The 12,679-nt window shown below is 37.4% G+C and overlaps 1 protein-coding gene across 1 annotated transcript; it reads left to right on the forward strand.

Moving 5' to 3' along the window:
• Positions 1 to 10,608: 10,608 nt before the first annotated feature.
• On the forward strand, positions 10,609 to 11,705 carry LOC110733269. The gene has a single exon (XM_021913285.1). It carries the CDS (start codon positions 10,759 to 10,761, stop codon positions 11,374 to 11,376), a length of 618 nt encoding a protein of 205 aa, XP_021768977.1. The 5' UTR covers positions 10,609 to 10,758; the 3' UTR covers positions 11,377 to 11,705.
• Positions 11,706 to 12,679: the final 974 nt, after the last annotated feature.

Below are 12,679 nucleotides of genomic sequence, written 5' to 3' on the forward strand. Positions count from 1 at the left end.
ACACAGGGCCAACTGAAGGCAATGTTTCGGATAATGGCTTTCTGGGATACAAGGCTCAGTTAAGGCAATATCCCAGAATTGTCCATGGACTCATATCTTTGGAGAACAAGTCTTACTGAAGTTTGACTTCAGCTGAAAGACCAGTGTTCTTTAAAAAGACGAGTTTTGTCAGCAATCTGAAACCCAGTTACCCGAAGGCGAAGGTTTCAGACGAGGCTGAATAAACAATTTTCGACTGTTGCTGTTATCCTTGATTTTCTGTCTATCTTTGAAAAATGGATACCCGAAACACAGGGCCAACTTAAGGCAATGTTTCGGATAATGGCTCTCTGGGATACAAGGCTCAATTAAGGCAATATCCCAGAATTGTCCATGGACTCATGTCTTTGGAGAACAAGTCTTACTGAAGTTTGTCTTCAGCTGAAAGACCAGTGTTCTTTAAAAAGACGAATTTTGTCGGCAATCTGAAACCCAGTTACCCGAAGGCGAAGGTTTCAGACGAGGCTGAATAAACAAGGTCTTAGGCTTTTCGCCCGCTCCTTGACGGAGGCCCTTGCTCTTGCGGTTCTTAGCCATTGCTACTAAGATAATTGCAAGATGATCTTGGTTAGAAATTTGGCTTAAAGATTTTTGAAAGTCTTCCCCACAGACGGCGCCAAATTGTTTCGGGTGAAAACAATGGGACCTTGCCGAAGGTCCGATGAAACGGAGAAGACTTGATTCGGTCCAAGTTATGTTGGGCCGAAGGTTTCCTGCACAGTAAACACACGTAAACTAGCCTCGGGGGTGTTGCCGAGGAAGGCCCCTCCGATGCTAAAGTCAGTACAATGTGTAGAAAGAGAACACTATACAAGAGAATTAGTTGCTTGAGGCTTTGCTTGAATATATGAGAATATATATGTAAAAATGTAATATTGATGGCTTTTATACCTCTTCATACATGGAGAAGTTGGGCCTTAGCCCAATTGGCTTGCCTTGAGGGCTGATCTTTGACTTTAGCACAATTGGAGAGATGAACCTTGACCTTGGGCTTTTAATTGGATCATTTAATGCCTAAACCCAATTGGACTAAATTGGACCCAAACAATAATCAATGTAACTTTAAGTTGGTAACTAATTATAGTCCATATTTTAGCTAGTGTATTGCCATTATTTCATTTTTTAGCAACATTGTTGTCTTAATTATATATGTGTCTACTCAAACTTACTTATTTCACCGTAAGAGAAAACTAGAAGATTTGTCTGAATCATTTTGCTTTATGTTTCTTCTACCTTTGTATTAAAATTAAAATATATATTTACATATTTCAAAGTAAATCATATTGTTTGGACACACATTGTTCCCCAGCTGCAACTTTTTCCTCATGGTGGCCCTTGTAATTATTATTATCATCTCCTTCACACCCCCATTTAAACTTCTCCATTACAATTATGCTTTAATACCTCTCTATATATACACCAATTCTCTTAAATTATTAAATCATTTACTTTACCAAATTACCTAAATAATATAAACCTACAAAAATAAGACCTTCATTTTCTTCATTACAATAAATATGGTTAGAGTTATAAGTCCCCTAGTGACTATAGCACTATTGTGCTATTTGCTGTTGATATCATCAACGTATGTTCCGGTGGGAGCGTACGTGATACTAAGCGACGTAGGAGACGAAGGTGTTCCGGCCACCGGATTACCAAGCGACGATCATCTGAAAATTATCATGGGAAAATTACCTAGGAGACTATTGCAAGATGGTCAAGATTATGATTATTATGGTTTTTACAGGAAACATGAAGATATACCAAGTCCTGGTATTGGTCACTAAGTTAATAATTTTGTTTAAAATATATACAGTACTTTTCTTTATATTTAGCAAAGCATATGTTTTTTTTTTTTATTTATTTATACAGTTACAAATTTCCAATATATTTGTTGACCTTGCACTTTTTTTTTTGGTGGTTGTTTAAATTTGTTGTTACGTTGTATCGAGGACTACGTAATAATTTAAAAGTTATAATAATGTGTAGTTATTTTTGTATAATGATGGCTTTTGTATAAGTTGCTTAATAAATTTGCTGGAGCAAATAAATTGTATAGTATTATAAACTTATAAACCATTTATTGTTAGAAAACATTGTTTTGCAAGTATATTTGATTATTTAAGTTCAAATTTGTTTGTTGAATTAATTCATCAGGCCAGGCTAGGCCAGCATAATAATTTTAGAGTTATAATGTGTTATTATTGTTGTGCATGATTTGCATTCATATATAAGTTGTTAAGTTAGATGAATGTTTTGTGTGTATGCTGTATGCATGAATGAAAACCCTAAAAAGCCAATTAAAGAAAGTCACTTGTACGCTTAATATTTTTTTTTTAAAAATCCTACATTTGAGTTGTTACTTGTACCCTTTACATTTTTGTACATTTAAGTATCCCATGGTTGGAACTTGAAAGTGACAGATATTTTTTTAAATATTGCCGAGTTTAAAACTTTCAATTAAATTGTCACTTCCAATCATGCAATGCTTAAGTTTACTTACGGACTCTCTCACATTTATCCCATATTTCATATTTGCGATCATAAGTTCCATAACACATGAAGAGGACATCAAAGGATTACCGAAATTTACGCAAGCTTCATATAGAAAGGAGGAAAAGGGGTTTAATTGGTACATGTTAAGTTTGAATGAATTTCAATTTGTTAAGATAAGATCTCTTTTGGTTACGTGGCATAATTTGGGACAAAAGACCCACATTTGACTATTGATCATTGACTAACTATTACTAAAAACAATTAAAAGTCCAAATTAACCTATAAATGTAGTGTTTGGTGAAGAACTTTTTCACCCCGAAAATATACTTTTAATTGTTGGGCTGTATATATGCGTCACTTTGTGCATATTAATAAACTTTTTTAATTAAATCACCTTAAGATTACTCTATATTTATTAAAAATCTTACTTAAATTAATTCTAGGTACCATAAGCACTTAAGTTATTACTCCTTAACCATTTTCATGAAATTCTAGTAATTAATTAACTACTCCATAATACGCTTATAATTTCCTTAATATACCCTTGTCTAACATTATAAAGTTAAGAATTTTTTCAAATTTTCGATGTTGAGAGAAACAGCTAGAAGTAGGTAAGTGAAAATTGGAAGAACGATTCTATGATCCTTTTATCCTTTGATTAAGTTAATTGTTATAGTAACTTTGACTGACTTATAGGAACGATGGAGCATAGTGAGTACTACTATATATATCTACATAGTACATAACATCACCTTAGGGTATAGAAATATAAGATATACGAAGTATGTAAATACATAACTTATAGCTTTATTAACATGTTTAAATTAGATTGTAATTTAATATGATAAGATAGAGATCAATCGTACTTAATTAGTACTCTAATATGTATCTCTAAGCTAACAAGGTCATATGATTTGGGCTATTTGATTTCGTAATGTTGTGCCTCTCATAGTTCGTTGTAATTGTAATTGTATTATATGTAACTATTCTAACTAATTACACAATTTACAAAAGTTGTTGGCTTATTAGTTGCATCTTCCATTAGCAACATTGTTTATAATGTATATACCTTTATCTCAACTATTAATTACGGGTATTTCCTAATTTCTATACATAGTAGCTTAGCCAACTAGCTAGCCATACATGCATTAATATTCTTTTTAACTAAATTTATAAAATAAAGAAATCTTCACTAGCTAATTAAATAAACAAAAACCACTTCGATCTCTTTTGCTTATTGCTTCCAAGAAGCATCATCTCATGCAAGGCCATTTGCCAGAAAAATATCGACTTTAATCTTTACACATAAAAAGTTTTGCTTTCGCAAAATTTTGTTTAAGTTTGTAAGGTTCTAACCTTAATTGTTATTGTTGTGCGACAGCGGAAGCAAAGGTCGTAAACAAACAAGAAAACAATAAAGAAATTCAATGCAAACAATAAGAACAACACCAAGAATTTACGTGGTTCACTATCGATGTGATAGCTACGTCCACGGGCACCGAGATCGAATGATTTCACTATAAACTGGCAAAGATTACAAAGATTACAATGAAGAACTTAATCACTCAAAGTATTCTCTCTCTTGTGTTTCTCTCTCCGTTACCCTAATAATGATAATAGGAAGTTTATATAGTAGTGATTCCTAATTAAGATATACTTAGGTTACAATATCACAATATGATAAATATTAAATTCGTAATCGCTGAAAAAACCCAGATCGCCCGGTCGGGCGAAGGCCCGCCCGATCGGGCGCGAGAACACGTCTTTTCCAACAACCGAAGTACTCCAAAAAAACCCCTTCCGCCCGGCCCGATCGGGCAATGTCCGCCCGATCGGGCGAAGGCTCGCCCGGTCGGGCGAAAGCTCGCCCGGTCGGGCGAAAGCTCGCCCGGTCGGGCGCGCGAGAGCAGCTTCTTCAACGAATTTGCCAGGCACCTCTTCTTCTTCCGCCCGGTCAGACCGGGTAATGTCCGCCCGATCGGGCGGACAAAGCAACGAAGTACGAGTCACCTAATACTTATCAACAATCTCCACCTTGACGAGAACTCGTAGTCAGCAAACGACCCCATCAAGACATAGTGAAAAAACATCTCAAGCCAAACCCGATGCAGGACTCATGCATAAGCCATACATCCCGATAAGTCTTCAACCAAGACCCATCACATACTCGTCTCCAAGTATAACAACTCATAATGCTCCACCTGCATCACAAGCCCCGGGCAAGCTCCACCTTAAGGCCAACACACCTACACCAGGAGCTCCCCAACTTCGCCCCTCAGGGCCTACTACATCACGTAGTAATCAATATTTAACAAGTCTAAGCAATGTTTAAACTTGCTAAACGGAACAGGCTTAGTGAAGAAATCAGCCGGGTTGTCAGCAGTCCCAATCTTCTTCACCTTAATCCTCTTGTCAGTACGTAAGAAATGATACCTGACATCAATGTGCTTCGTCCGATCATGGTGTACTTGATCTTTAGCTAAGCAAATCGCACTTAGACTATCACAATACACTGTAGCAAAATCCTGTGCAATACCCAGTTCACCTACTAGGCCTTTGAGCCAAATAGACTCCTTAGCTGCAGAAGTTAAAGCCATATACTCAGCTTCAGTAGTTGACAACGTAACTGATGACTGCAATGTAGACTTCCAACTAACCACAGAACCACCCAAAGTGAACACATAACCAGTCACAGACCTCCTGGTATCCACATCAGCTGCATAATCAGAATCACTGTACCCAGTGACCAAGCATTCCTTATCATTCCCGTACACAAGACCAATATCAGCTGTCCCTCTCAGGTAGCGAAAAATCCTTTTCACCCCTTGCCAGTGTTCCCTCCCAGGTCGAGCCATAAACCTGCTTACAACACTCACGGCATGCGCAATATCCGGCCTAGTACAGACCATAGCATACATCAAACAACCAACCGCATTTGCATATGGAACTCTAGACATATAAGACAACTCCTCCTCTGATTGAGGTGACATAGACAAAGACAACTTACAACTAACAGTAGTTGGCGTACTTATAGGCTTCGATTTTTCCATCCCAAAACGAGACAAAATCTTTTCAATGTAGCTTTTCTGAGTCAAGAAAAGCTTACCTCTAGCCCGATCCCTGTAGATCTCCATATCCAAAATCTTCCTAGCTGCACCCAAGTCTTTCATGTCAAACTCCGAGTTAAGCATCTCCTTTAATCTAGCAATATCAGATTTATTCTTTGTGGCAACCAACATGTCATCAACATATAACAAAAGATAAATCATGGAACCATTATCCAGCTTACTATGATACACACAGCAATCATATGAATTCCTGTCAAAACCTTGTGAAACCATAAAAGAATCAAACCTTTTGTACCACTGTCGGGGGGATTGCTTAAGTCCATACAATGACTTTAGCAATCTGCAGGCATAGTGTTCCTTTCCAGGAACTTCGAATCCTTCGGGCTGCTTCATCAGAATCTCCTCCTCCAAATCGCCATGAAGGAAAGCCGTTTTAACATCCAACTGCTCCAGCTCAAGATCAAAATGTGCTACAATTGACAATAACACACGGATAGAAGTATGTCGAACCACAGGTGAGAATATCTCAACAAAATCAACCCCTTCTACCTGACTGAACCCCTTAGCAACTAGCCTAGCCTTAAAACGTATTTGCTCAGTTTCCGACAACCCTTCTTTCTTCTTGTAAATCCATTTACAACCCACAAGCTTCCTCCCTTCCGGTACTTTTACCAGTTCCCACACTCTGTTCTTGTAAAGAGACTGCATCTCTTCACCCATTGCGGCAAGCCATTGCGCAGACTCACTACAACTAATTGCTTGTTTATATGTGGCAGGTTCAAATGACTCTACATCATCAGCTACACTCAATGCATAACCTGTCATCGCATCAACACAGCAATTTCTTCCCTCCATCTCTTCAATCAATCTAACAGGCTTCTTGATAACTCGTTTAGGCATCTCAAGAATGGTGTCAGGTTGACTAGATGACCCCTGATTAGATTGCTCCACCTCATCCCCAGAGTTAGAATGAGTAGGAGTAATCTCAGGTTCAGGAGTACCCGGCACTGGAACATCAGCATCATCATCAATATATTGTACCCGAGGTAAATCAGCAATGGTAGACTGATGTACCTCAAGTACCCCATCTGTCTGTAATAAATTGTCTCCTTCCCTTCTCAAATCTGAAATCTCTGCATTTTTAATTGAATACATGGTGTTTTCATCGAAAGTAACATCCCTACTAAGAATGACCCGACCCTCCGAAGGTGAAAAAATTCTAAACCCCTTCACACCATCCCCGTACCCAACAAAACACCCCTTCTTGGCTCGTGGATCCAGCTTACCCTCAATAACATGATAATAAGCAACACAACCAAAAATCTTCAAATTCGAAAAATTAGGCAACTTACCACTCCAGATCTCAAACGGAATCTTGGAATCAATTCCAGAATGAGGACCCCTATTAATGACATAACAAGCTGTTAACACAGCTTCACTCCAGTACCTCCTCCCAAGCCCTGCATTAGAGAGCATGCATCGAACTCTCTCTAGCAGTGTCTGATTAACCCGTTCTGCTACACCGTTCTGCTGTGGTGTCTTCCTGACAGTATGATGCCGACCTATACCCTCATCTGCACAGAACTGATTAAACTCGTCTTTGCAAAACTCTAGCCCATTGTCCGTTCGTAGCTTCTTGATCTTCCTTCCTTGTCGATTTTCCACCAAAGCTTTCCATTGCTTGAAAACTTTGAAGGCCTCATCCTTTGACTTAAGCAACCTAAGCCATGTGTATCGGGACTTGTCATCAACAAATGACACAAAATAGTGGTAACCTCCCATACCTTCAACTCTAGATGGACCCCAGCAATCTGAATGGATGTAATCGAGCACTGCATCAGTAATGTGAGCACCCTTGCTGAACTTTGACCTGTGTTTCTTACCAAACACACAATGCTCACAAAATTCAAGGTTGGCAACCTTGACCCCGGATAGAAGACCCCTCTTGGACAATAGCTGCATCCCCTTCTCCCCCATATGACCAAGCCTCATGTGCCAAATCTTAGTCATCTCCTGGTGAGATACAGATGCGCAAACCGCAGAACTAGGCAGTGTAACACCCTCAAAAACATAGAGGGTGTTCCTTTTGATACCCTTAAGTACCAACTCAGAACCTCTGAAAATACACAACTCCCCATCTGAAAACACACCATTGTACCCCAAGTCATCCAGGGTACCCAATGAAATCAGATTCTTTCCTAAAGCAGGAACATGCCGTACATTAGTCAAAGTTAACCTCCGCCCATCAACAGTCCTCAACCTCATGGAACCAATACCTGTGACCTTACATGGAGCATTGTTACCGACTATAACCATGCCCCCATTGCGAGGTTCATATGTATCAAACCAATCTCGACGTGGACACATATGGAACGAACACCCTGAATCTAGAACCCAGTTATCAGATAAATCATCAGACCTAGCAGAACTGACTAATGCTAAATCTTCCTCTGAATTATAGCTCTCATTCGGTTTCTCTTCAACTACAGCAGCCTGGGACTTGTTTTTCCTCACCGGACAATTATTCCTAAAGTGACCCGGTTCTTTACAGTAATAACATGTTTTAGTAGTAGTTTTACTAGATCCATCCTTGCCGTTTCCAGCACCCGACCCAGCATTGTTCCCCTTGTTAAACCCCTTATTCTTTTTAGACTTTCCGGACTTAACAAACAACCCACTACCATTATCCCCATTATCACTCGTAGCTTTCATTCTGAGTTCCCTAGTATGAAGTGCTGCCTTCACTTCTTCTAAGGTTATAGAATCCTTACCAACAACAAAAGACTCTACAAAATTCTCAAAGCTAGACGGTAGAGATACAAGTAAAATCAACGCAGCATCCTCATCATCAATTTTAACATCTAAATTACGTAAATCAAGCAAAATAGAGTTAAGTTTTTCTAGATGTTCCCGTAAGGAAGTACCTGACTGCATCCGGAGGCTAAACAACCGCTGTTTCAGTAATAATTTGTTGGTCAACGACTTAGTCATATACAATGACTCCAGCTTCAGCCACAATCCAGCCGCCGTTTCCTGATCAGCCACCTCCGTGATGATTTGATCATCAAGACTAAGTAATATGGTAGAGTGTGCCTTCTCTTCCATAACTTCTAACTGCGAGTCAGTCGGTCCGTCTCCTGACTCCGAAGTAGTACTCTTTGGAGCCAACGGACGCCATATCTGCTGTTGTTTTAACAGAGCCTTCATCTTAATTTGCCATAGCCCGAAACTATTTTTCCCGGTAAACTTCTCAATTCTTATTGTTGAATCTCCTGCCATTGTTATCTTCAAGAAACTCTCCAAGGATTGAACCTGGCTCTGATACCAATTGTTGTGCGACAGCGGAAGCAAAGGTCGTAAACAAACAAGAAAACAATAAAGAAATTCAATGCAAACAATAAGAACAACACCAAGAATTTACGTGGTTCACTATCGATGTGATAGCTACGTCCACGGGCACCGAGATCGAATGATTTCACTATAAACTGGCAAAGATTACAAAGATTACAATGAAGAACTTAATCACTCAAAGTATTCTCTCTCTTGTGTTTCTCTCTCCGTTACCCTAATAATGATAATAGGAAGTTTATATAGTAGTGATTCCTAATTAAGATATACTTAGGTTACAATATCACAATATGATAAATATTAAATTCGTAATCGCTGAAAAAACCCAGATCGCCCGGTCGGGCGAAGGCCCGCCCGATCGGGCGCGAGAACACGTCTTTTCCAACAACCGAAGTACTCCAAAAAAACCCCTTCCGCCCGGCCCGATCGGGCAATGTCCGCCCGATCGGGCGAAGGCTCGCCCGGTCGGGCGAAAGCTCGCCCGGTCGGGCGCGCGAGAGCAGCTTCTTCAACGAATTTGCCAGGCACCTCTTCTTCTTCCGCCCGGTCAGACCGGGTAATGTCCGCCCGATCGGGCGGACAAAGCAACGAAGTACGAGTCACCTAATACTTATCAACAGTTATGTTATGTGCATTTGTGGCCATACCATAAAAAAGTTGCTCGTACCATATTCTTTGTTGCATACGTAGTACATAGTACTTCTATTAATAATTGTCTTCTTATAGATTATAGACGTACAATAATGAAGTTTCATATGTAATGAAATACTAAGTTTATAATAAATCCTACATTTTTTGGCTCTCATGCTTATTAGGTATTTTATTAATCTATAAGAAAAGTTAGAACTATATATAATATACACTTAGTATACCAATATTAGTATATAGAAGTGTAGAACTCATAAAATTGATTTGACTCATACCCGGTCAATACTCGAAAGGCCAAAATTAGATGACTCACACAATTATGACCTAAACAAAATTCTTCAAAAAAAAAAAATGACCTAAAAAAATTGACAAACCTGTTTTTTTGTACTACGCTGATGACAATACATCTAAAATGTATATGACTCAACTCTATTCTTAGTTATTATCAAATCCAAATCGAATTGAATGACACATCACTCGATCCGAAATAATCAAAACCGAAATGACTCAAACTCAACTGAACTAACTCTTTGTCGAAAAAGCTAAATTATTATACTCAAAATATGTGAATAGAAATGACATGTGCAAAATAAAGCATGCATTGAGCCCTTCAACAATGAACTTTGAAATTTCTTAGTAGCTAAGGATTCTTCTGTTTTCGAATATTTATTAGTGCTGTATCAGCTTTTGGAAGGAAGCTAAGATCAGCTGAATTGAAATTTTAATTATTATTATTTTTTTTTTATTTTTTTTTCTGTTTCAACTTTTGCCACTTTATTACTACCTTCTTTAACATTTAATATCTTAAAAATCACATGGCCGGTGAAACTATGCACAATTGTATAATGCATGCATGAACCAGCTAATAAAAGTTAACAAAATAAAGGTACGTACATTAGTACACCACACAGTAAGCACTAACTTAATCCAATTTATGCCTTTTTTTTTCCTCTCTCTTTTCATGCATCTATATAAACTAAGTTCATTTGCATATCACATTTCCATAATTTCAATCCAAAGTCGATTCAAAACACGTACAATACAAATTAAACCTATCAGGCCACAAACACGTACAAACAAATTAACCCTAGTTACCACATATCTTGAATATATTGATTGTTGTAACATCATATGATCTAGAGAGAAACAAAAATAAAAGATGAAGAACAAAGCTTCCAATTTTGTGAAGAATATAATTTCGACTTTGAGTTCTATCGTGAAGGGTAAGGTAACGGGGGTGAAGGGCAAAGCAAATGCTATGAAAATTCGTCTTTTAGTTTTCTCACTAATGAAGGGCAAGAAAATATCACTTGGTACACTTACTACCAAGATCCAAGCTTTGATAGATCGAAAGCGTGACAAGATAATGGCCGAGGAAGAAATAAGTTTAGAAGATCAAAACACGGCAATCATCCTCTACAATGCAAATTTAGGTAATGAGTCTAGTGATCTCATTAACTACGACGTGCCTAATGATGAGCTCGCGCCATCAGAAAAGAGGGAGTTGTTGTTAGAATACTATGGTCGTGATCAATACTACGACGATAATAAGTATCCGGATCTTACTCATTCTTTGTTTGATGAAGAGGAAGAACATGGAGGGTCGATCATCGATATAGTGAAAAACTCGAAAGAGAATGAAGGGCAAGATTTTAAGTTGGAAGATGAGATAGATCATGTTGCGGATTTGTTTATCCAAAGGTTTCGTAGACAAATGCTCCTACAAAAATGGGATTCTTTCAAGAAAATTCAAGAGATGTTAGGGAGAGGTGCATAAGATGGAGTTGTTTTGATTTATTTAGTTTAATTTTGTGGTTGCATTGCATGAATAGAGAGACTAAAATAAGCTAGTATGTATCAATAATTCATGCATGGTTGATTAAGAGTTCTAGCTAATTATATTATATATATATATATGAAGCTTTGATGTAATATTATAATTATATACTTTAATTTTTAGTGTTTTTTGTTAAATGTATGGAAGGAGTTGGCGAGATAGATCGAGTTTATTAGCCAAATTAATTAGATTGTAATTACTCTGATCTCATCATCGGATTTGACCATCGATCTACTTGCAAAAATATTTGTGTATTTTTTCCCTAGAAATCATGGAAAGTATAAAATATCTCTTTCTTTTAAGCTTGCCAATTATTTTTTTTTTAATTCATTTATTTTAAGAAATTATTGTAGCAATTGGTGATGATGAGTGGATTTTAATTTATGTAAGCTTAATAAATTAAATTAATGTACAAACAAAAAATGATACCATAATAAATAGTGTACTACGGAATAGTGCACAATGTATAATTTGTAGTGGTGCACGATGTATATATATATTCCGTAGTATAGCACAATTGGCCAATACGGTTGAAATCCAGAAGAATGTACCAAGTATAACTAAATGTATCTAATTGTATAGTTGATCATCTTGTGTTGAATGCTCACTCTTTACTTTGCTTGGAGAAGAAAGGAGGAGTTGAGTTGGAGTAATTCTTTGATTTGGGGTGTTTGTTGCACTTTAAAGTTAAAACATAAAACATGTATAGTTTGTATACCAACTACTTGAAACTGGAGATTTAATATATTTGGATTATTGGATATAGCCTAACTAAGCTGCTTTTTAAAAAAAAAAATAAAAATAAACATATTTGGGCTTGATTGCTACGATTACTTCATAATAACTTTGGGCTTGAAACATTGATACTATGTTTACCATTGTAAAAATCTAATAGTTGCACATCATAATCTTGTCACGTGTCTCTATATTTAATAGTATAGATTCTTTTTTTTTTTTATGGAACAAACAATATAATAGTACTCTACTTTGGTAGTATTTGTATGTACTACCTCCGTTACATATTATTAAGTAAAATGAGACGGACTGAGTATTTATAGGATGGTGTTTGGTATGTTCAAAGAATGTTGCCGGCCAGAAGGTAAAAGCTTACGTGGTAGACAAGTGTTGGCTCGGAAAATCTTGAAAGTAAGCCTCCAAATACCATGACGACGGCCCACACCCAAGCAACGCGTACGTGGGCCGCAAGCCTTATACAGCTGGCTTTATTGTTTATGTCCTACTA

Source organism: Chenopodium quinoa, unplaced genomic scaffold, assembly GCF_001683475.1.
Source record: "Chenopodium quinoa cultivar QQ74 unplaced genomic scaffold, ASM168347v1, whole genome shotgun sequence".
Lineage (NCBI taxonomy): Eukaryota > Viridiplantae > Streptophyta > Magnoliopsida > Caryophyllales > Amaranthaceae > Chenopodium > Chenopodium quinoa.

What these genes read in the sequence shown, in the direction of transcription:
- LOC110733269 (XM_021913285.1), top strand. Translation starts at nt 10,759, where the DNA reads ATGAAGAACAAAGCTTCCAATTTTGTGAAGAATATAATTTCGACTTTG.